Raw genomic sequence first — 24,586 nt, forward strand, 5'->3', positions numbered from 1 at the left:
CGAGGCCTTAGGTGGCCCACATGGTAAACATGGTCGTTTTTCCGGCTAAAAACGCTGTACTATATTGTATAGTAAGGCGTTTTCAGCCGGAAAAACGACCATGTATAGCATGTGGGCCACATAGGGCCTCGGTAGATGTCAAGTGCGCCGGACCATTAAAAATTATACCATACTCTGCTATAAATAACCAAAATAACATGTCTTTTCCTTTGTTTTGGTCTAAAGATGCACAAGAACACTCGGAAAATGTTGAAATTTAATGAACACATCTTTCAAAAAACATTTCATGAAGCACCTAAGATTTCCTTTGACAAATGTGCAATTTAGTTTTATCATTCACATCCAGTCAAACCTCAGTTTTTCGAACGTGTCTGTTCTCGAAACAAATTTCGGTTCTCAAACAAACTGAGCGCACTTGAATGCACGATTTGCCTTCCTTACTCGGGGAGACGAGGAAGTGATGCTTCCTCGTGTGGCTTTACTTTGTGAGCAGACGTGTTCAATAAACATTTTTATTTTAAAAAGAGCGTGGTTTCGGTTTTCAAACAATTCGGTTTTTGAACAGCCTCTGGAACGGATTATGGATGAAAAACGAGGTTTGACTGTATCTGCATTGCAACTGATCCCACTGACTGTACAAAGGCACAAAACCTTAACAATTGGTCTTGAAAAATATAGTAATGCACATTTAAGATTAAACGAGATTTATAAAGAAAGATATTTTAAACCATTTACACAAGCATATAAAATCTAAATGTAATCCCTGCCTATACCTTACAAACTAAGGAGAGTGCTATAATATGTGGAAAGAATAAAGTATTCACATGTCCTAGATGGCGTCTGCTGTGTTGGGCCTGTCTCAGTGACAGACTGAGGCCGCTGTTGTCTCTTCTCTGATCAAAACAATGTTGTCTTTTCCTCGGATCAAAACAGTGTTTCCCCCGAGCGGATATTCCATGAATTGCACTTTATAAAAAATATTTATTCCGTCTTTTTAAGCATTTTTTCACTTTTAAATTATCCTGCGTGCCTGATCAAACCTCCTTGCGGACCGGATGTTTGACACCCCTGTTCTTTGGTGATCGTGAATAAAGTGCAAATAAAACACCCATTAAGCACACTACCAAAACGTGCAAGCCAACTTTATTCATTGTTTCAAGATGCTTTGTTGATCAGGGCAACTCCGCTGGAATAGCTGAGACGCAAGTCTCGTCTGGATGCTGGCGGGGTGCTCTCTGCTGGTCCCCTGCAAAACCCAAAGGATCGCGGTGAAATCAAACTTCGTTTCAGATTGGGGAAACATCGTATGACTTTCTGAGGGCCCCGATAGTTTTTCCCCCTCAAAGTATTCACTGTATATCGATCAACATGTCAGAAACATTTCGGTCTCAAACTCCAGCCGAGGGCCCGTCATTGGAAAGGGGAAACAAGAAACCCGATTTCGCTTTCTAATGTCAGCTAACAGCAGTAACAATCATTGTAAAATTAGACCGCACACTCGCAAGAGGCTCGCGCCCATCGTCGACGGTGTTGACAAGGTCTTTACGAAACGTAAGGACGCCGTCTACTGGTGACCAATAGGAATGACAAACCTTCTCACCACGTTGGTCTTTGTTGTTGTGTTTATGATCCTCTGGACGAGTTGGAACTGGAAAAGTCAAATATTTGCATATCTGTAAACTTTGGCTAATCGCTGCCCTTATAAATGATTACGATTCCCCTGACAAAGCAACAAAAACCCTGACAACGGGTTACCGCGCATGCGCACACCATGCTTTATCAATCCGACCGTACGCAGCAATGAAAAAAAAATATACGATTGAGGATTACTTTTGCTGGTTTGCCGTGACAATAGTAGCGATCGACGACGACATTGTCGTTGGCTACCAGCAGGTGAGACGATCTGGATTTGAGCCAAAGGGAGAGAGAGAGAGAGAGAGAGAGAGAGAGCGAGAGAGAAGGAAAATGACAGAGCCGGCTCTTTGTACCGGCTCGTTCGCGACCGACACATCCCGACGGGATGTGCATCGAGTGAGGAGCGGTACCAGTGCAAATTATTCTTTCGTGGGGCTGGTTGAAGAGGAGGATTGTTTGTTGTTTATCTGCACGCGTCAACTTGAACGTTCCCGTGCGCTCAGGAGACCGGGATGACGTCACGCGCCTTTCCAAGTATGTCATGCTTTTCTTTGCTCACATGCTGCACGTGTGCTCGTTTTCCTTGCAGAGGTCGAGGAGGTTGAAGCAAACATCTGTCTTGTAATCTATTCGATACAATGATGCAGCACGGGGGATGGTTGATCTTCGCTGTCCGACGGAGCTGCGTTCCTATGTACGTAGGTCGGGACGCGCCGTAGTCTATCAGTCAAGGGAAAATCACGAAGTACTGTACGACGGTAACAAAGCATGCCCTATGTTCTTACGCTTCGTTACCTCGAGACGCTGTACGTCGGGACGGTCGTAAACCGAAGACCCCCTGTGCCCTTCATACAAACCCCGTTCAAACAGATCCGTCCCACACCCTCGTACAAATCGGGCCATAATTTCGCTTCTGCGGGAGACTCTGGACTCCAGACCACTGCTTCTCAAACTTTTTACACCAAGTCTCACCTGAAAAAAAAAAAACAACAAAAAAACAACATTTGGGCTCCAAGTGCCATCATCAGGACCAAAGACCACCAAGTGTTTGTCGGTAAATATCTTATTCTTAAGTATATTTAATATTGCTGTCAACCACTCTTACCTTGTGCAATCTAACACTGTGCCTAAAATCAGGAAAATATGGACACTATATAAATAATCATTTTCTAAATGAACGAAAAACGCTACTTAAATAAATGCTTCGAACAAACAGTGGTCCAAGAATAAATGCACGCACACTGAATTTTAAAGTGCAATTGAAAAAATACTGAATTAAAAGTTTAAAAAAAAATACATCTTTAGGATTACATGAAAAAATATTGGACTTTAAAGTTAAATACAACTCAACTGTACTTAGGCGGTTGTAATGACTGTCAATATTTGTATGAATCGAGCCCAAACAATCCAGTGGAAAACAAACAGCCAGCTCGTACAATGTGTTGTTTACTGTCTTTCGTGGATGAAACGGAGCTGCTGGGACAGATGGGAGGGAGCCGGCCTGTCGCGTCACCTCAATAGACCAAAAGGACAGAAAGCCGTAAAACATTGGCAGCACAAGAACAGCCCGGAGGCCGGCGGCTTTCAGAGGGACACCCCCACAACCTCACAAGCCCCCTGAGACCGCTCTCAAGGACTCACATCGATGTTCATTTGTTTATTACTTTGGACGAGTGTTTGAAGGGCGCACATCGAACGTCTTCAACTAAAGTAGCAATCATGCTTCCATTAAGTTTTTACAGGGCTTTGCTTTTAGAGAATTTCAGATTTTCAAAAAGAACGACTTGAATCCATTTGGGAATAGGTCGGACATCCAACAGAATCAGGAAGACGTCAAGCGCTGTGAATACTTGGCATCTGCACCGTAAATCACACACCCTCTTTCGTCTGCAGGGGCCAGCTCTCGTCACCGCCGGAGGATCCAGACCATCTCCACCAAGGATGCGTGTCTCTAGACCCGTCGACCTCGGTATAGTCTAGCAGCTACGCATGCGGACTCTCGGCCTGGCAGGCGTCCCCAGCAGTCCATCCATGCTACATCCTCCAGACCATGGGTTGCATCAAATCCAAGAGGAGCGCTTCCCACGCCGACAGTGAAGCGGCGAGGATGCGGGGCGAGAAGGCCTACTTGGTGCGCTCAGAGGACGGTTCTCCTCGGGCCGACCCGGCGCTGTTGGAGTACGCCCAGAAACTCTCGGAGGAGATCATGGCCCGGGCCGTGCAGCAGTGGGCCGAGGTGGACCGCCGTTACGGCGACATCCCGTACATCGAGTGCGACGTGCCGTGACGTGACTATGGAAGACCAAATGTTTCCGAGACGATGATATCCGAGGTGAAGAAGTGACTTCCGGCTTTTCCCTCTCAGGGGTCCCCACGGCGAATCACTGGCATGTTGTTTGGACGCCTCCCCGACGGGGCTCCGCTAAATCACGTCATCACAGTCGCCGACGGTTAGCGCGTGTGCCTCATCGTTCTGCGGTCCCGGTTTTGAGTCTCGGCTCATCTTCCCACATTCCAAATACACGGCCGCTCGAGTTTGAACAGCTGTTTGATGGCATGTGCCCTGCAATTGGCTCGCAAACATTCCAGGGCGCGTCCCACTTTTCTTGCCAAAAGTCATCTGAAGTTAACGGAAGACTCTAAATCGTCCCCAGCTGGAAATGAGACTCTGAAACGCGACCAGTCCTGGGTGCACCCAACTTGCGACGTGTCCGCTGCATGCGCCACAGCCACAGGTCTTTTACATTAATTGCCAAGTGACATTTGGTGGTTTGGTAATGAAATGCTGTCTTCACCAGTGAAAATATAAGTTGTGCTTTTAGTGTCTTCACGGGTGACCAAAATTGAAACGGAATTATAACTGTAATGTTTTTCACTTCTGTCTGCATTTGCAATCAAATTGAATGGCTTCTTTGTGGTCCTGTTTGACAGTTTTTGTGAAATCCCCCCCAAAAGAAAGAAAAATGGTTGTCAAGTGCTCCACAGAAGTTTTTTACGGGTTACTAAAGTTCCGCTCGCCTCGTCACAACCCCTCGACTCCACTCCTGGTTGTCATGGTAACCAAAACTACTCTGCCTTGAACCCGTCTGTAGCGGAAGCATCAGTGACAAGAGTAATAAAATGGGTTGAAGTACTGCATCCACCAATGAAAATACAATCCACGCATTTACCATTGATGCAGGCACTTGCGTTCATCAGACTCGCTTGCCTTGTCGCAACGCCATACCGTGCCCCCGGTTGTCACGGTAACCAAAGTTGGACTCTGGAGTGAAGGAGACACGGCGAGCAGTGGCTCATTTGCACCAGACGCAACAGCCGCCGCAGAAACATTTACACCTGAAAAGGGGAGGGCAAGGTGATCAAGCGACCACCCCGATTGTTAGAAAATGCGATCCCGTTTTCGATGACCTAACTCGAAAATACTGCCATATGCCCCTCAACAGCATAAATATGCAACCGTATCATCTCCTTAAGCATTCAAGTGTATTCCGGGTCAAATAGACCCGTTTGTGGAATTAAAAAAAAAAGAAAAGTCTTCTTACTGTTTCCTTTCATTGCTTGCACTCATTTTTGGGAACAAAGAAATGAATTTTGGGTTGGTATTTTTGTTTCTCGATTTAACACATCGGGTCACATTGATCCAGGAACAGAAAGATTTTGTGGAACAGAAGTAATGCCACCGTTTCCGGGTCACATTGACCCAGGAACATTGTCGGGAGTACATAACCTACAGTACATAAAAGAAGGGCGAAGAAGTGTTGCGCACGTTGATCCAAAACAGGACGATTCAGGTTGATTGCCTCCAGTGTTTCTGTGGATATTTTGTTCAGACACCATTTTGTGTTTGTTGCACACAGTGACTGAAAGATTTTGTGGAACAGAAGTAATGCCACCGTTTGTCGGTAAATGGTTGGTCTTTACGGCTTGGACAGGAAACGAATGGCCCATCGCACACGAAGTATCAAGAGCGGGTTTGGGACGAGCAACCTTCGGCACATGGACAAAAACAGTGGAAGCAGTGTGCTAATCTTCGGCGACGGACGGGGGTAATCCCAAACATATTGCTAACACGCTAAAGATTAAAGTGGACTCAGCGGTTCTTCTTAAGCGGATGTCATTTGGTTTGCTGCGGGGAAGCTGGCTGCAAAGTTGACACGCACAAATTTTAAGTCCATTTATTTGACGTTATCTCCATCGGAGCTGCCGTTTAAGAAAAACAGATGCAGAGAGTGCCGTTATATTGCGGGTCAAATTGACCCAGGGCCGAAAGGGAGTTATCGGTATTTCTCCCCAAATGAATGGCGCTGTTGTGTGTTACCTTCTTTTTTTGATGCTTAACATGCGGCGGGTCAAACGCAACCGTGCGGTACTAAAAGGGAGCAAATTTGCTTCGCCAGATGTGGCGGAAAGGTGCGCGCCGCTCGCCAATCGGAGTCCCCCTTGGACTTGTTTTTTGTGAGTTGAAAGAAACAGAACCCGCCCATAGAGGGAAAAAATGAGCATAGTCACAAGGTAGACAATGTGAACTCATTGAATTGATTAAAATTCACTTTTTTTTTTTTCAATCGACTTGTCCACCATGTGGGTGTGCCAATTCAAACAAAGGGGAGGGGCTAAAGAGCAAACACAGAGCGATCCGAAAACGCGACGAGAGTTCCCATTGAACGCGGGGCTGCTTGCTATGCGTTTATGGCGCTTTATCGCTCTGATCTTTGAACATTGTTACCTAATACAAGCAAGCAAGCGCCAGCGGGGGGAAGATTAGGACATGACATAATAGCCGGGCTGATTATTTGACAGCGAGGGCGGCTGGAGCGACTCGTCAAATCAAGTCCGCGCTGAGCGGGAAGCGTTCGTGCCATAAATCGGAGCGTTTATGAGCACGGCTTCGCTCGACATTCAAGACAGCGCGTTGCTCTTGTTTCATCAATAAATAATGAAGCTACTCGGACCGCATGTTGATCGGAAAGGTTTCCCGCGGGCCTCCCGTAGTTTCTCAGAGACCGCAAAAAAGTCGCAGGCTGGCTCGATTTGGCACGAGGCACATTTGATTTCCCTCAACGTGATTTCATTCTCAACTCCATTTCGAACCATTTATGACGCATCTGTTTACTTTGGGATATGCAATCAATAACGCGGTTTAGTCAATTGATTATCCATAGCATTACTTTCTACCAAAGACGGCAGACAATTGACCGTGTTTGATTGTCCCAAAGTGTCAGAAACAAAACACTGTTGACGCTCTATGTCCTCACTTCCTGTGTTTTTTGGAACATGGCTTTTTTGTCAAAACGGCAGACTTTCTGCGTTATTTTGATCCTGGCCTCTTGAGGCTTTTTTTTTTTTTTGTGGGTCTACTCATGATAGACATGACTAACAAATTTCTCGAAGCTCTAAGAAACTGGCTCCGGGAACTGATTTGCTACCGGATGTTAAGTTTCCTCCAGAATGAATAAAATGGGCAAAGTCACCCGAAAACGGCCACTTTCACCCAAGACCTTTTTTTGTGGGTCTTCTCCAGATAAACATGACGACCAAATTTCACGTCGCTCAGTGAAACTGGCCTCGGGGGTGAAATGAAGCATTCATATTAGACATGTCACAGACGTGAATGGAAAACTACTATTCCGATGGGTCAGCTTCAAGCGAGCGCCGAAGGAGTCAAAACATCAATCAAAAGGCCTTCTCGCCCAGCAATGCGTTTGCACTTTGTCTGACCATCCGGAGGGAACAAAAGCAGGGCTGCACCGAGCAATTTGTTTAGTTGATGAGAAGCCAAGGCACCGACGCCACTACATCAGCGGAGACACCTTGTCCATACAAGGACATGCGAGCACGCGGCTGACGTGCTATGCCGGACGCTTGCGCGGTGCTGAAGTCACACAAGACGGAATCAGGACTCGGGTGGCAGTCCAAGCATTTTTCCACATGACCTTTCCCGCTGGGCTTCATCAATTCACATATTGGCACAATGTACTACTCACAAAAATGGACTTCTAATAACTTTTTTTTTACGCAAGTCATTTTGACCGTTGTATTGTAAACTGGAAAAAAGTTGCCCCACCCCCCCAAAAAATATATATAATAATATAATAAGAATATTATTAGACTTCTGCTGGCCTTCTTTTTTCCACATTGACCCTTTTGAACCTTGTGTGTGTACCTGAGAAACACGACATAGCGGGAGGGTCAAAGCGACCCATTCGTAGGTTTAAAACTCATAAAAAGGATCAAAACAGATCAGCAAGAGCTTCATCCCAATTTTGAACGTTTTTTTTGTTTTTATTTCTGGCACGCGGTCAGTTTGACCCAGAATGCAAGGCGGGTTACAGTAGACAAGGTGGTGTTGCCGGCTCTGGATCTTGGCCCGGCTAAGCTACAGAGTCCTGACGGGCGGGGTCCCACATTGGGGCAAAACTCGGAAACACACGAGCACATTTCCAGAAACGGCAAAAAGATCGACTTGCTTGTTTTCATTTCACATTTGATGAGTCAGCAGACACATTTGGACCTCTCTCCGAAGAATGAAAAAGTCAGCCGGCCCTCATTATTTTCATGTTTGGCAAGCGTTATTACCTGATCCAAAGTTCATCGGTCACGACGGCGCACGCGTTGAAAATTGTCAGGTGACGCGATCACAACACCAGATCCGTGTCACCAAGCGAGGAGAAGCACCGCTCCACGCTGGCGTCCGGAACCTCCTCCAGGGTAGGCGGCTCCCATTTGGGATTCTGGTCCTTGTCCACCAGAACTGGTCACACACACACACAGAGAAGGAGTCGAGCGACGTTTCCAGGCGCGACGCGTGTACGCGCCGTCCGACTTACCGGCTCGGACGCCCTCGTAGAAGTCCCGGCCCCGCTGCAAAGCAACGCAAGACGCAAACGTTACGGCTCAAAAGGAATTGGATCCACATTGCGTGTCAAGTTGCTGTTGTAAAGGAACATTTTATTCAAGAGTATAACCAACGGAGCCCATCATTAGATGTTTCAATTATACAGTTATTGTGCGGGTCATACTGACCCCCGCCCCTCCAAAAAAAAGGGATAGCCTTGTGAATGTTCTTTTTTAGTATTATGAATACAGAATAAATCGATTGCATTTTTAGTGGAAGAGCGGGTCACATTGACCCGATAGACCTAATACTCAAAGTGGGGGCAGAAACGTTGAAATGACTTTTCTCTTTTTAGCAAAAAAAAAAAAAAAAAGTTGGTGCAGTTGTCGTCAATGATTGAACATTTTTTTTGAGAGTTAAAAGTAGAGTGGGTCACACTGACCCGATACACGACAGGCTTAAAAGGGGCAAATATGTTGAATTTCCAGACTTTTTGGCTCCAATTTTATTTCCTATTTTACGACATCTGAGCACTCTGGCACACACGCAGCACAAAAACATTGACCTCTTTTTTTCATCTTAAAAATGAAGGGGGGAAAAAAAGGATTTTACTTGAGGGGATTGACTCAAAACCAACCACCTCATTTTTGGGATGGCTGAACACGGCGGCGGGTGCACCGCCGTTGGCCCGTGAACAATTTTCGTGGCGCGTCGAAAGAACCAAGCCAGGAAGGCTCGGTTCATTGACCGAACTCGAAAGCAGAAGGAGGGCGTCCCCGTTGGACGCGAGTCTTGAGCGGGGTGCTTTCCTACCATGCAGGCCTGACTCAAGCGGTACTCGATGACCAAGACGTCCCGCAGGCTGAGCGTGGCGCCGAGCTGCAGCTGTTTGAAGGTCAATTTCAGGGAGGTGGGAGACATCTTGGACAATGTCTGCAGGAGGACAACCGGGGGCAGAAAAAGAGAAGAAGCTGATCTAAGTGCTCGTTCCCAACACGACCGCTCAGCAAAAATCGTTCCGTCGCGCCCTCGCGGAACGTTCCAGGACCCCAAATTTGGTGGCCGTGTTCATCATCATCACAGGATGCAGCCAAAAACAAGCGGCCGACTTCGGAGACATTGGTGCATTTCTCTCCCCAAAAATTCACAAGACAAATTAAGAAATTAATTGTATGTGTGGATTCAATTTCTCATTTTGCCCCAAACTGTTTTAAACACAGAACTATGAGAAATGAACAACAGTTATCTCCGCTTTATTTCAAGGGAAAAATTATATCCCCAAAAACTACATGTGGCTATTATTCACATAAAAATGGGTCAATTTGACCCGCTACGTAAGAGCGGGGTTGAGCAAAGTGCTTTTGCTTTATTAATCCCGAGTGTGATGAGGAGGACATAAGCGGCAAACAGTGGATGGAGGGGGATGCGGGGAGGAGGGGCCTTTAATCTTGTTTTTTTTTCCCCCCCTTCAATAATCCCTCCTCGCCTGACCTCGTTGGATGCTGCAAATGGATTTGAGGTGGGAAAAACAGAATTAGGCAAATGAGTTTTCGGGAAGCTACTTTGCTGTGAAACACAACCTCTCCCTTGAAGCCCCACCCTGGGGGGGGGATTGAGATGCAGGCACAAAACCACCACTAACCCCATTAAGCGCTTTAACTGCGGCAACCGCTAATTACGAAAACACTCAAATGGGCTGGCCGTGTCCCCCGCGTTGCTAACAGATGTTTGCCACATGGCAAAGCGGAACCTGCAAACATGCACAATGCCAACACACATTCACACAACAGACGGCACTAATTTTTCTTCCAACAAATAAATTTGCCAATCAGTGATTCGTTCATATGAGCAATTTTTTTGAAATTGTGGTGGAAATGTCATGATCATCATTTAGGGCAGGGGCCCCGAACCTTTTTTGCCCCACGGACCGGTTTATGTCAGACAATATTTTCACGGACCGGCATTTAAGGTGTGACGGAAATAATACAACAAAACTATATGGTATAAGCTGCATGAAAACTGTGGCGTTTACGAAATATAATAATAAACACAAGGAACGTCTAATCTGGCCGCAACACTCCGATCGCTATGGCAATGTTTAATGCCTTCAAAATACGATACAACGCAAATTCAAAGTGCATGAAAATGACGACTCACCACAGCACCGAGCTTGATTTTCTGCAACCAGACGGTCCCATCTCGGGGTAATAGGAGACAATGACACCTCAAGTGTGTGGTTTATGTCCAGTCTACTTCGTAATTTTGCTTTCGTCGCCGTTGCTGCAGAAACCCCCCGCCTCACACAGGTAGGATGTCGGAAATAGCAACAGTGCTATTGTGGCGATCTCAGAGTATTCAGCCATAACTTTAATCCAGTTGTCTCGAACATACTTTTAAGGCCGCTTTCATTTGCGACCTCCAGCAGTTTTTTTTAACTCATTTTGCGAGCTCCTGCGTTTTGTTTTGAAGTACGGCGGACCGGTACCGGTCCGCGGACCGGCGGTTGGGGACCCCTGATTTAGGGTTCCTGAACACACACAGCCCGCCCAAAAACCTTTCATGAACATCTTTTATTATTTTTTTTAAAATTACATAAACTAAAATAACACAAATTTTGTGGGGCAGCACAGTGAACAACTGGTTAGCACATTTGCCCCGCAGTGCAAAGGTGCAGGGTTCGATTCCGGCCCCGGCCGCCCTGTGTGGGGTTTGCATGTTCTCATGTTTATAGGGTGATATTTTTGTATTTCTTTCTCTCTTTTTTTTTGGGGGGCAGGGGTGCAGTACACACGGGTGCATGGGATTTTACAGTATCTTGACCCCGCTCATTTTGTACTTTTCATCATACCCCGAAAAACGCGCATGTTATTTCTTTTTTGTACCGCATCTTCCTCAGGGCGATGTACCTGCACTTGTTTCTTTGCAAACTCGGAGCCATCAGCCTTCAGGTTGTGCATGACGCCTTCCATCGTGGCTGAGTCGAAGAGCCTGCGGGGAGGACCGCAACGGCGCCGATGTGGCGTGCGTGTTTTACATTTTCGACGCATTCAGACGATATCATCACCGAGAGGTTGGCGTAATATGAAGCAGGCGCTTCCGGCTGCCTACCTGTCAATATCGGCCATCTGCTTCTCCAGGACAAAAGGCTTGTCACTATCGAGGCTGCTCTGAGAGAAGCGGCAAATGCAGAATCAACACCCAAAAGCAGTCTGCGCCTGACCGAATCTGCAAGGCCACTACTTCACTTCAGGCTCCTCACCTCGTTCTGGAAGGACTCCAACACTCTGGAGATATTCTCAGCGGAGGGAGACCTCAAATTCACCAGTTCCTTCTCCAGGTCCGGCATCTATTACAGGGAACAAATGAAATGCCTTTGGATCATGCGAAACAAAGCCTGTGTTTTGCGGCCAGGTTATAGACAAGAGCGAAGCAACGGAAGCAGCCGCAACGCCAGGCCCGACCGTACCTTCTTGGACTCGACGAAGTGAGTGGCGATTCCAGCCCGGTGCACGTCGCGGCCCTTGAGGCGGAAGCCCGTCAGAGCCAGAAACAGGCCCAACTTGCCCTGAAGCCTCGGGAGGAAATAACCGCCTCCCACGTCGGGGAACAGGCCTGCGACGGTCAAAAACACGAGTTCGGGTCACACGGAGGTCGAGACGAGGAAAGCGCGGTCGTGGCTCGTTTGCAGGAGACTGCAACGCCTCCTCAAAACGGGCTCGTTTCGGCAAGGCTTCAAAAACAGGATGACGTGAGAGTGTCACACGCTACGAACTGTGAAATATTTCATTTGGGCTGTGTTGCGTATGGAACTGGGTCGATGTTTTCATTGGAATTCAGCATTTCTAAACAGGATCGGAAGCTTTACCGGTGTGTGCTTGTGTGGCAGCGGGATTAGAGACCAGCTGACCTCATTCCTGGGCGAAAACGCATTATCATCAAGCGCGTGGCGGAAGGTTGAGGAAGGAAAATCTGTTGAGATTGTCGGCGGGATATTCACAGGTCAGCGAGAGTGCAACAAAACATTAGCAAAGACGAGATTGTTGCTATTAACATCCATTTTCCATTGCGCTTCTCCTCATTTTGGTTACCGGCGAGCTAAATTGGGCACACGATACACTGGTGGAGAGTCCATCACTGGGAAGAAACAGTGAAGAAAAATCAAAATTTCAGGGGAAAAAAAACCATGCTAAAAAAAAAAACGACACGATTTGCTTTCGTGCGCCACATAAAATGATGTGGCGGGCCGGATTTGGCCCCCGGGCCTTGAGTTTGACATCTTGTTTTAAAGGGTTGATGAAACTGAAAAAGTTCAAAATGCCTTTTAGCTTTTTCTAAAGCATCCCCAAGACAAGTTTGATGTGTGTTACGCTCACAAACAAAGAAAGGCCCGGAAAAGTGAGTTTGGTTTAAGAAAGAAAATAAGCGATGAGATCGTGTGAGCGATGGCCATCTGCCTCGAGGGAATTCCGCTGATGAGCAAAGTAAATTCGGGCCTTGGAGGCTGAAAGCACCATTTTGGGCTGGGGTCTCGACTAATGTCATCATTTTCCTCCATAAGTCATCTCTCATCCCGCAGGCACGTTGCGGCTTACCGATCGCCGTCTCGGGCATGGCAAACATCGTCCTCTCGGTGGCCACTCGATAACGTCCGTGAACTGACAGGCCGACCCCCTGCGGGCGCAGAACCAGAAAAGTCATTTGCCAACGAGTCGGTCACAAATGAAGTCACGACGATGGGAGACCGAAATCCCGTTCGAGTGACTGGTTGCAGATCGCGCAGCTGTGAAGTTTCTGTGGCGATTGCCCTCATTTGGGACGCAAGATGATTTTGGGTACGTCCAGGACTGGTGTGCGCAACTTGTTTATCGCTACCGCCCCTTTGAGAAGATTATTTGGGGTTTGTATTTTCAATTGAGTTTACTAGTTGTAGAGTAGCAAAAGTTTTTGACCTTGGTCTCTTTTGTCATGCGTGAAACTTGACTACATTGAAAGAAGAACCAAAGCCTATTCATGTGTTTTATTTTGCTTTTTGTTACTCATGCATTTATTTTTGCATGACTAAACAGGCAGCGGGTCACACTGACACACGAACATTTCTGGCATCCGAAAGAAATTTTAAAAAATAAATAAATAAGACAGGGATAAGGGCAACAGACAAATATGTCGAAGCCCAGCAGCAAAGCTCTCTGATGATTCACGTTGGTTATTTTTGGTGGGGGCTCAGGGGGGGTAAGGTCATCATTTAAATTCAAGATATATCTGACTCGTGCAGGGTGGCAACAATGCAGCATCATCCAATCAGGTGCCACCATGCACTCCCAGCAGGTAAGAGACATGGACCTCTGCTGACACCCTCAGACGGAATTACATATTGCAGCGCACGGGGGAAACGACACTGGCTCCAAACGCATGTTTCTCCTTTCCGTTTGGATCGTCCCCTGACCTCAACCCCATTGAGAAGCAGTCAAAACACGTCACGGTCATCATGAGTGTTAGTCAAAAGGAATCATTTCCACTCACCCCTCCCATTGTTATTCCGTCAATGAAGGCAATAAACGGTTTCCGGCATGTTCCTGAAAAGATCCCACGTGTGAGAAGGCAAAAGGTTTCTAATATGTGAGACTGCGGGATATTTCACATCAATACATCACTTCGTGAACTATTGCCCCAAAAAAATTTCTCAAAGCTCACCAATGGCGTAGTTCAGAATGTATTCCTCACGGAACAAGTTCTTAGTTAGGGGATCGCCAACTTTCCCTGCTTCGGTCAGTGCTGAAAGGAAAACACGAAGCAACAAATGCGACAGAGAGTCACTATTCATCCTCAGGAAACCAAATTCCTCGGGCACGCGAACAAGTCCGTCAGTCAAAGATCTGCATCGGCTTTCTGCGCACGCGGCATAGTTCAAAACGGCAACTGACTGCGTTACGAGTGATTGATCGGAAACCGCAGCCTAGTAGAACAACCACTGGAATTTACCTCGGACATCTCCGCCGGCGCAGAAGGCTTTCCCGCCTGCCCCTTTGATGATCACAAGGTCCGTGTCGCTGTCACTCTCCCATTTCTAACAAGGCAACATTTTGAAATGGCGCACCGTGAAATTGAGGTTGACCATTCATGAGGAGCGCTTCAGCCAGTACCTTGAGCTGAGGGTAGATGGATTGGATCATGGTCAAGTTGAGGGCGTTGAGCACTTTGGGCCTGTTCAGGGTGATCACACCTGTCCGGCACACCTTCTCCAGGAGAACCTCGGGCTCCACGCGACTGGACATCTGGAGCCAAGAGGAAACTATTTCATTTGATACGTCAAATGAATTTTTAACACTGAATATTGTTATTGTCATACAACGGAAACTACTTTCGTTCCCGCAGCAGCGACCGATGTGAAATTTGCACATACGGTCCATCGGAATACGGCGAAGTCTATCAATAATCTACGACACAATAAAAGCATCAATTGCAGGAAATCTTTGCATGAAAAACATCTGTAACCAAGTGTAAAACCATCCATTGGGAAATTGCACGGCGGGAAACTGAGCGCGCCTTCTTGCGTCTTGTGACGTTTTTTGGCACCCGAGTTCATTGCGCGTCGTTCGTAACCTGATAACATCCTCTGTCGTAAACCGAGGACTGCTTGTTGAGTAGGTTTTGAGAAGCCCCCTGAAGACCCCAAAGCAGTTGTTCACTCACCATGTGTCCTTGGATTCGATGAAGTCTGCAGATGGCCCTCAGTCTGAAAGAAGCAACAACATGAGGCTTGGCCTCTGTTCTCACATAGAAGTTACTTTTCAACGCTCCGCCGATCGATCGACGTGGAAGTGATGTTTTCTTTTTTTTTTCCACAGTCGTGAGAAACTATCACCCCAGTGTGACTGGGCCCAATAACATGCTTCCAGAATTTCAAAATGGCAGCAAAAGAAACACCTTATGGCAACAACAAAAGGCAAATACCTGTGTTTGGACGTCACTAGTGTTAAAGACATGACTTTGATTCTGTTAGCCTGTTAGCTTGTGTTTTTTTTCGGACGCTGCACCGACTCCAAGCTCACTTCCTGAAAGAGGTCGCCGCCATTCCTGATTGGCTATCTCATCCGTGACGTATGGGCACCCGGATGAAAGCTGGAAAATGTATTCCTCCTTGCTTTGTACACAGAAATGTGGGCACAGAGGTAGAATACTTTAAAACAAAAACTGATGTTAAAGCCATGGCTTGAGCCGGTAGGATAGCTGTTTGGCTTTCATGTAACTGACACCTAGTAGTACATATGTATTTATTTCCACTCAAAAAGAAACAAAAACATGTATTTTTCGTCTAGCAAAGAAGAGGGCAAGAGGTCCAGCTGTTGCTTCTCAAAGTGCTGGCAAGGCGCGGTCCATCCCAGGGCAGAGGGTCAAGACAGTAATCTTGGATTTATTCAGACTATCAAAACAAGATTAGATGTGAGATTCCAAGATGACAAATGCTGCTGGGATAAGGTGCGGCTTGGACAAATAAACACAGTTCAGACTCTCCCAAAGCAAATGCGTGAGGTCAGTTTCCAGGAGTTTCTCTTTATTTTCGTCAGTCAAGTCACTGCACTGTTGCAAAGTCCATATCTGTTCCAGGAGGCATTTGCTTAAAAAAAAAAAACAACAAACAAACAAACAAAGCAAGGAATTCTCATTACATGTTAAGAAGCAAAAAAAAAAAAACATCTTACTTTGTTTTAATGGTTCAACATACAGTAGGCATTTTTTTTTTTTAGGTGTAGCAAAAGAAGCAAATATAAAATGGTGAAGCGCATCCTTGTCCTCTTCAAATGTTTGGTGGCGACGTCACATTTCCGCCGCCATCTTGGCTGATTTGGTCTAGTCGGAGTCGCTGCTGCAGGAGCTGCTGGACGACTAAAGAAGAAAACAAGAACACAGATAGACAACACATGAATGAACAATGGCAATTTGGTTTTCCTAAATGCTGACGTGGAGCAACACGTCTTACCCCGTGACAGTCCTTTCCTTTTTTGTGGCACTTGCCATGCTTGTGGCCATGCTTGTGCTTGTGCTTGCCATGACAATGACCACCATGTCCATGTCCGTGTCCATGTCCATGATCATGTCCATGTCCATGTCCGTGTCCATGATCATGGCCATGTCCATGTCCATGTCCATGTCCATGTCCATGTCCATGTCCATGTCCATGTCCATGTCCATGATCATGTCCATGGCCATGTCCGTGTCCATGATCATGTCCGTGTCCATGTCCATGATCATGTCCATGTCCATGACCGTGGCCGTGATTATGTCCATGCCCCTGACCCGGTCCACAGCCAGGTGGGCAGCAGGGCTGAGGAGGGCAGCCGCCCGGCGGATACTGAGGGTATCCCCCGGGAGGATATTGCGGGTACCCCCCAGGCTGGTTGGGGTAACCCTGGGGGTACTGGTTTCCTTTTCAGACAGAGGAAAGAAAAGAAGCGGGATGAGTCGATTCAGTGAATCTTCCTGTTCATGACGCAGGTCACTCACTAGGAGCCATTTGAAAGGCCTTGAAAAACACTGGATAGGAATCTTTCCTGTTAAGTTGCGGCTTCAATCCAAACAGTGAATAGTCCTGCTAGGACAAATCCACTGCAGGTCAAATTGACCCCTGTCAAAGTGATAAAATGCATTGACGCATTCCTGTTATGTTTTCGGTCAAGTCGACTGAGGGTCAAATTGATCCATTTTGAAGTACTGGAATACGAACACATTTGACCCGCTCAGGTCAAAATGGGCTCGTTTTATACCAATAGGAAAAATATACACCGAATTCGCCTATTATGCTTTGGATCAAATCGACCCTGTTAGTGTAATACCAGTCAAATTGACCACTTTGAAGTTTTTCAAAGGTCTTCCAAGTAGCACGTATTTCGTGTATGTAAACAACAAGGACTGGGTCGGATTGACCTAGGAATGTTAGTTATTGCTCCTCCTGAGAAGCAAAATAATTTCAAGATTGAAATACGATTTTTGGGCCAGTTTGAGCTGCAACCTAAGAAGGTTTAATAAGATCAATTGACATGCTTTTTAGTAATGGCGTTCATAATGAGACAGAAACAATGAACATGGATGTTGATCTCATGGGTCAAATTGCATCAGAGTCGTTCATGACAAATGGCACTTTCACAAGAGGTCATCCAAAGTCATGCTCAGTTTTCGGAGTGGCCTCGCGGTTTACCTTGGTTGTTTCCGTACATTTTTCAACAACAAGTGAAGCCCCTGGGATCGGGATGGGGAAAAAACACACACACACAGACATGACGAAAGTTCAGTATCTGCACAATCTGTTAGAGAATCACAAAATGAGCAAAAAGAGAGCAACTTACTGCACGCTGGAGATTCAAGTTGCAAATGCAGCCGCCTGCTTTTTTTGTTGGTCCTTTTATGAGAAGCCACTCCTTGACTTGCCCGCCTCTACTACACTCCCACTACAACCTGTGTGTGTTTCCAAATGTGTGTCTTCTAACAGCTGACCATGTGACCAAACACCCTTGCGAGTGATTAAACATCGTTTTTTTTAAAAATGGGTACTGTTTATGAGATTCATTATTGATTGCACTGACTTTCCTTTCCGGATGTTTTAATATTAGTCTTATTCCCCCTTTGAGGCCCCAGGTGTCTGATTGTTATTCCAATGTGTCGCTTTTAGAAGCAGTGTTTAACCGTCCACTTCTGTCTCATGTGTACCGAATTGTCTGGATGTTATGCCAAGATGTATGCGTAACTTTAAGAAGGTTGGTTTAACTGTCCTGTGTTCCAGCCTCAAGACCCACAAGGCCACATAGCCAGGTGTCTGATTGTTATGCCAATACATAGCTTTCAAAAGAATTGTTTGTGTCACACATGTTGGCTGTCATGCCAGGACATAGCTTGGAGGTAGTTGAATTGTCCTGTGTTGTTTCTTCAAAACTCACATACAGCAGTACCTAGATGTCTGATTGTTATACCAATATGTAGCTTTCACAAGGCTTGTTGAACTGTCCACATATCTGTCCCATGTCCCAGCATCGAAATTCCCAGGGTGACATACAGTGCGTAGTTGTCTGTGGTCGTGATGCCGATAGATGCGGGAGCTTCACTAAGGGTTGTTTTACTGTCCTGTGTTCCCGCTTCGAAACGCACAAGGCGTCTGGTAATTATGCCAATACAGATACATATATCTGACCTGCAGGACCACATAGCCAGATGTGCGGTTGTTTTTGCCAGTACATGCCTGTCGCTTTATGAAGCTTTACTATAGCGCATATAGCTTGAGTATATCTCACATGACATCGAACATAATTTGTTGTTGTGAACCACAGCAGAGTCCATTTTTGTGTTTCCCCAAGGCATTCTTTCTCCATTGCAGAAATTCCACAACACAAGACAAGTAAATGTCACACCCCTCAAAATCACATGGTACAGTACAAAGGTCCTTATTCAGACTTCCCTTGTGATAAAGATGTCATAAAAAGAAGAAGAAAAAAAGAAAGCACACACGTGTTGGCTGATAACATCCTATCCACGCGTCTTCCATCGGAGTTGAGCTTGTGCAGGTCATGGGTGACTTTGGCTGCGCAAGCAAATGGCAGCAGACAAACCAGCATTTCCACTCCCCCTTCACGCCCCCGCTCAATTTAGAATCATCACTCAAGATAACAAGTGTGTGTTTGGAGAAATAGATGGCGATGGATCAATGTTGCTTCACATTACGAGTTCAGCCAAGTCAAAACAAAGGGCGACGCGAGGACGCTTTCCCTCCGCATACCTGCTCCAGGTAGCCGTTGAGTCTGGTTTGACTTTTGGCCTGAGAGACTTTGTTCAATGCAAAGCATTTTTGGACAGCGGTCAGATGACTTTGGTGGTCAGGACATTATCTGCATCACTTTTGATTTTGCAGAGGACTAAATCCGGTGAGTAAGGTTGGTCTCCACCAGGCGGCGCCGTGGTTCTCTACTTGCTCTCTCAAGTGTTGAATTTCAATGTTACGTAACTCGCTCCATTTGGGTCCCCCGTCAGCCTATTTGACTCTCCTGCTGGGTTAGCCTCTGAGGACGTAGCCCTGGGAAATTTGCTCATGATGAAGATGAGATGCAAACAATATTGGGATTCGGATCCATTTGGGACACTTTTGGAAATGCACACACAACCCGGGCCAAACTGACCCAATAGGATTTTTGCTGTTCTTGAGAAACAAATGGAACAACAGAGCTGATTTGGCTTATGCGGCGACGCCATTCATTATTTTCTTTTCAGATTCCCATTTTATTGCAACTAATGATTGTTATAACGATTGCTGCTGTTGTTGAGCTGAGAATATACATGCTCCGTATGTCAACATGTACATTTCAAGGTCATAGATTCTATTGTATCGAACATCCTCTGTGGCCGTAGCCGTATCTGTGGTGGCCGTATCCGTGCCCGTATCCGTGGTAGCCGTATCCGTGCCCGTAGCCATTGTGATGCCCGTAGCCGTGGCCGTAGCCATAGCCGTAGCCAAAGCCCGGCCTGTACCCTCCGTAGGGGCCGCAAGCCGGGGCTGCGGGATAGCACACCCGCGGAGGAACGCAGGGCCTGTATGGACCGTACGGCATCGTCACTGAGATGAGCCTAAAGGGGAAGAAAAGATTCTCGTAACGGTGCACCTCTTCCTTCGGAAAGCTGTGCCAGTCGCGAAATTTGGCGGGTTTTCGCCCAGAGGCAGCTCTCTGGTATTCGCGCTGGTTTCACCAGGCCCAAAAATGGACACATTGTTCAAACTCATGGTTAGCAACTATTCCAAATGAGGCCCAATCGGAATCCGGCACCCTGAATGTCAACAAATGCTGATGATTTGAGAATTCAACATGAAAATTGGGGTTGGAGGGTTCGTTCGATTTCCGTCTTAAGAAAAATCGCCACTCACAAACTGTGTTACAAACCAGGAAGTATTGCAACAGGAAATGTGAGGAAATTCCCTTCTTCGAAACAGGTTTTGGAGGTTTCAATGAGTGACACAAGCTACTGTTCTCTTGTGAGGAACCAAACAACAATGCGAAGAAGTCATTTAAAAAAACAGTGTGGAAAAAACAGAAATAAAGAGGCCTACCCTGAATGGTCTTCTGCTTGTCAAAATCTCGGATCGACACCCTGGAATGAAAGAAAGCGAATATGTAAACTACATACAGGCTCCGTCGCGACGACACAGGCGTCAACATTTGACACGAGCGCTTCCATTTATCAAGCTTGACAAAGGTGTTTGCAAAATTGTATTCTGGTGATGGAGATGCTGAATTTACCGTGCGCTGGAGTTGAGAGCCTCGCTTGCTCACCTGCTGACTGCGGGCTACGCTTTTATAAGAAGTCAGAAAAAAAAACATTCCGCCTCCAACCACACCTCCAGAAATTGAGGGCCGGTTGTTACGGCAGATTGCTTCACCGTTAATAGCGTTGCACTAAATGACTACCCATTTTAGGGGATTTCCTATCGATAGATCTATATATATATACCTATATATGTCTATATATCTCTATCTATCTATCTATCTATGTATATATATATATCAAAATGACTACCCATTTTAGGGGATTTCCTATCTATAGATCTATATATATATCTACCTATATATGTCTATATATCTATATCTATCTATGTATCTATCTATGTGTGTATATATATATATATATATATATATAACCTGACTGACAAACTAACTGAATTTAATAACTAACCCAAGATTAATAACACGCAAAACAATCCTCTCTCTCATTATTTTTTTAGAAATACATCAAATAACATTGACATGAGCTGCTGACTGTGTTTTGATGGACGCTTGCTCACCTCGGGACTGGCTGTGCTTGTTGTGGGAAGTCAGATATTCCCTCCTGCGGGGAAATGTGTCCCTGCCCTTGAATAATGCGGTCATTTATTAAAACAAACAAAAAAAAAAACAACAAAAAATCAAACAAACAAAAAAAAAAAAACTCTATAGAAAAACAACCAAACAAAAAAAACGTGTTGTCGACATCCGATAATCTGCAACAGTCTCCAAAATATGGACACGCCTCCTGATCCAGAGAAAGTGTGACCAAATCTCATTTATTGCATACAAATGTCGGGGGACACACACACACACTCACACACACACACACACGCACGCACACACACACACAGACACACACAGAGTCTTCTGCTGATTCATTTCATAATCTATTTTATTGCATCTTCACAAAGTATGCGCACTTGCACAACCTGTATAATCATCTCCATCCAAAGAAGTTGTGCAAAGCGGATGCTTGATGCTTGATGGCCCGCCGGGTCTGGCTGTCGTCATCTTCTAGTCGCAGTCGCTGCTGCTGCTGCTGCTGGTGCTGCTGCAGGAGCTGCTGGACGACTGCAAACAGCGGCGGGCCGGAACCCAAGCAAAAAAATTTTTTAGGCAGACGGAAATGACAAAACAGTTTTATTCCTTAAGTGCACAAGCGTGGTGGAAATTAACCCCTTCTGTTATGTGGCGGGTCAGATTGGTCCATTTGAGCTGCATTGATGATGTCCGTAGCGGAAGAAGGCAGCGGAAATTTTACAAGTGCAATTTTTGTATTTGTACTTTGCTTTGTTTTCTGTCATGTATTTTTAGCTTTTTTTTTTCATTAAAAAAAAGTGGAACTGCGCTTCTTTGTGAGATTTATTGCAGAAAATCAGCCTGTGATTCGGACATGTTTTAATGAAAAAAAACAACAACAAAAAAAAAAAAAACGGAAATATTCTTGAACTTCTAAAACTTTTTAGTGATTTTGACTTTATTTTAAAAAGTATTCAACTTTTTTTTCCTTCTACAACTTGACGTTTTCACGAGAATATTGGACTTTATTCTCATATTACAGCTTCAATTTCAAATTTATGCAACTTTCCTGGAAATAAATGATTCCTCTCAGAATATCACAATTTAAAAAAGTAATATTTTTAACTACAATCTTGATAACCGATTTTAAAAAAAGTATATACATATATATATATATATATATATATAAAATGGAAATATAAATTCAAACTCAGAAAATATACATCTTTCTTAAAAATGAGTAATTTAAAAAATATATTAAGAATATGACTATTTTTGTATGATGAAAACATGAATATTGAATACTGTACAAGTTTTTCTGAAATCAACCTTCTTATTTCTTATTTATTGTATACTAAAAATAAAAAAGGAAAAGACATGACTATTCTCATTTCAGCCTTGTAATATTGGAATCTAAATCAACTTTTCTGGCACTTTTGGATAATCAAAGACATTCCGGGTCAAAGTGACCCAGGGCCATCACTGCTGCTCCTGATAAACGAATAAAACCAGAGAGGTAAAGTGAGTTTGTCCTCGGTGAATCTCACCCCGTGGCAGTCTTTTCCTTTCTTGTGACACTTGCGATGCTTGTGCCCACACTTGTGCCTCCGCCGGCGCCGCTGACATTTTTTACATTCCGGTCCGTGTCCGCATCCGTGCTTGTGACCACCTTTGGGCTTGCCACCTCCACCACCGCAGCGTCCTCCTGGAAATAAAGGAAACAAATTCTGTTGAAGGAAAAGGGCTGTGCAAGAAGAAGTGATGACAGATTACTCACCGCGCTTGTTGTGATGCATTGTTGCCTGAAATGATTTTGAAAAATGCAACGGTCAGTGCGTGAAAGACAACACGTATGCAGTCTCAAGTCAAAGAAATCCAGGCACTTACCGTGCACTGCAAAATTTGGGCGGAATCTACTTGCCGCCGGTCCACGCAGAGTCTATTTAACTCGTGGCACGCCTACAGGAGCTCAATGTAGGTGTTGGAGGGACTCTAATCTGTAATCTGCATTTTGGTGTCCTCACAGAATCGGAACTATTCGGACAATGTGCATGAAGCCCTGAAGAGACGCCAACGCTGTTTGCAACAGTGCGTGTGAAGAATGTTCAACTGTAACAATAACACAAAGGAGAAGGAGTACAGTTTGGAGTACAAATATATTGGGCAGTATACGAAGAGCGCATCCGGAAAGTTATTTGTCCACCTGTGGTAAAAGTGCAGAGCTGCAGGGTTCGATTCCGGCTCCAGCCGTCCTGTGTGGCGTTTGCATGTTCTTCCCGTGCCCCCGTGGCTTTTCTCCAGGTACTGCGCTTTCTTCCCACATTCCAAAAACAGGCGTTGCAGGTCAATGGAACGCTTGAAATTGTTCCAGGGTGTGATTGTGAGCGCAGTTGTTTGTTTTTCTATGTGCGCCCTGCGATTGGCCGGCACCCGGGTCAAGATGTACCCCGCCTAATATCCAAAGACGGCCGGGATAGGCTTTCAGCACGCCCGCGACCCTCGTGAGGAAAAAGCGCTTCAGATAATGGATGGATGGTCTTGATTTGGAAAAGCCCGCACCTGCCTCCATCAGGGCCTACAGATCATGTGCCCCCGGTGGCCATCTTACATGGCCACTCGCGAAGCACCCGTGGCCTTTTCATGTTACTTTCTTTCCCTAGGGCAAGGGTGTTAAACTCAGGTCCTGGACGGCAGCTGTCCTGCATGTTTTCCAAGTCTCCCTGTTGCAACACACCTGATTCAAATCAACAGGCTCAATGTCAGGCTTCTGCAGACCTTGCTGATGATCTGATCATTTGAATCAGGTGTGTTGCAACAGGGAGACTTGGAAAACAGGCAGGACAGGGGCCCTCCAGGATCGGAGTTCGACACCTGTGCCTTAGTTCGACACCTGTGCCACAGTGCGCACCGCACAGCTGCACCAACAAGTCTGGGAGAAGCGTCGCATGCACTTTGCACCCATAAGATTGTGATGATAAATGTTCTATGCCAAGACGTATCTCGAAATCTACTCAAAGATTCGTCTGCATCATGTTTTCAGAGTGGCCCCCCAGGATCGGAGTTCGACACATGTGCCTTAGGGCAAAGATGCCACAGTGCGCACCGCACGGCTGCACCAACAAGTCTGGGAGAAGCGCCGCATGCACTTCGCACCCATAAGATCGAGATGATAAATGTTCTATGCCAAGACGTATCTCGGAATCTACTCAAAGATTCGTCTGCATCATGTTTTCAGAACCATGAACAATGTAATGAAAGGCCATCGGGAAAGCATGTCAAGCTCACCTCTGTAAGTCACATT

At 45.8% G+C, this 24,586-nt stretch overlaps 2 protein-coding genes and 1 long non-coding RNA gene across 7 annotated transcripts; all 3 read right to left on the bottom strand.

The window, feature by feature from the left end:
• Nucleotides 1-4,115: 4,115 nt before the first annotated feature.
• On the bottom strand, nucleotides 4,116-20,867 carry LOC109517570 (uncharacterized). Its single transcript, XR_002168571.1, has 4 exons — nucleotides 20,743-20,867; nucleotides 20,553-20,593; nucleotides 19,281-20,074; nucleotides 4,116-4,128 (listed from the first exon to the last, which is right to left on the bottom strand). It is a non-coding gene; the product is annotated as an uncharacterized LOC109517570 (long non-coding RNA).
• hibch (3-hydroxyisobutyryl-CoA hydrolase) lies at nucleotides 7,887-15,550 on the bottom strand. The gene is made up of 14 exons (XM_019872785.1): nucleotides 15,422-15,550; nucleotides 15,161-15,203; nucleotides 14,611-14,742; nucleotides 14,450-14,534; nucleotides 14,162-14,242; nucleotides 13,991-14,043; nucleotides 13,063-13,141; nucleotides 11,937-12,082; nucleotides 11,730-11,816; nucleotides 11,579-11,637; nucleotides 11,377-11,458; nucleotides 9,284-9,403; nucleotides 8,463-8,496; nucleotides 7,887-8,386 (listed from the first exon to the last, which is right to left on the bottom strand). The coding sequence occupies exons 1-14, from the start codon at nucleotides 15,451-15,453 to the stop codon at nucleotides 8,271-8,273; spliced, it is 1,149 nt and encodes a 382-aa protein (XP_019728344.1). The 5' UTR covers nucleotides 15,454-15,550; the 3' UTR covers nucleotides 7,887-8,270.
• Nucleotides 16,001-23,259, bottom strand: LOC109517568 (zinc transporter 7-B-like). Of its 5 annotated transcripts, none has more exons than XM_019872793.1 (5): nucleotides 17,812-17,946; nucleotides 17,664-17,704; nucleotides 16,631-16,894; nucleotides 16,449-16,540; nucleotides 16,001-16,354 (listed from the first exon to the last, which is right to left on the bottom strand). In XM_019872793.1, exons 2-5 carry the CDS (start codon nucleotides 17,680-17,682, stop codon nucleotides 16,319-16,321), a joined length of 411 nt encoding a protein of 136 aa, XP_019728352.1. In that variant the 5' UTR covers nucleotides 17,683-17,704; nucleotides 17,812-17,946; the 3' UTR covers nucleotides 16,001-16,318. The 5 variants fall into 5 exon arrangements, 3 of the variants coding, with proteins under 3 accessions (XP_019728352.1, XP_019728353.1, XP_019728351.1); XM_019872794.1 differs by having other exon boundaries at nucleotides 16,449-16,576; nucleotides 16,691-16,894; nucleotides 17,812-17,942; XM_019872792.1 differs by having other exon boundaries at nucleotides 16,449-16,606; nucleotides 16,691-16,894; nucleotides 17,812-17,942.
• Between the last annotated feature and the right edge of the window lie 1,327 nt (nucleotides 23,260-24,586).

The sequence above is a fragment of the Hippocampus comes genome, unplaced genomic scaffold (genome assembly GCF_001891065.2).
Source record: "Hippocampus comes isolate QL1 unplaced genomic scaffold, H_comes_QL1_v1.1 scaffold242, whole genome shotgun sequence".
In the NCBI taxonomy this organism is placed as follows: domain Eukaryota; kingdom Metazoa; phylum Chordata; class Actinopteri; order Syngnathiformes; family Syngnathidae; genus Hippocampus; species Hippocampus comes.

What these genes read in the sequence shown, in the direction of transcription:
- hibch (XM_019872785.1), bottom strand. Translation starts at nt 15,453, where the DNA reads ATGTCTTTAACACTAGTGACGTCCAAACACAG. An exon ending in CATTCTGAACTACGCCATTG is followed by an intron (nt 14,044 to 14,161) that starts GTGAGCTTTGAG and finishes GGATCTTTTCAG; the next exon opens with GAACATGCCGGAAACCGTTT. An exon ending in CATGCCCGAGACGGCGATCG is followed by an intron (nt 12,083 to 13,062) that starts GTAAGCCGCAAC and finishes TGACCGTCGCAG; the next exon opens with GCCTGTTCCCCGACGTGGGA.
- LOC109517568 (XM_019872792.1), bottom strand. An exon ending in ACATGGACACGGACATGATC is followed by an intron (nt 16,607 to 16,690) that starts ATGGACACGGAC and finishes ATGGACATGGAC; the next exon opens with ATGGACATGGCCATGATCAT. An exon ending in AAGGAAAGGACTGTCACGGG is followed by an intron (nt 16,355 to 16,448) that starts GTAAGACGTGTT and finishes TTTCTTCTTTAG; the next exon opens with TCGTCCAGCAGCTCCTGCAG.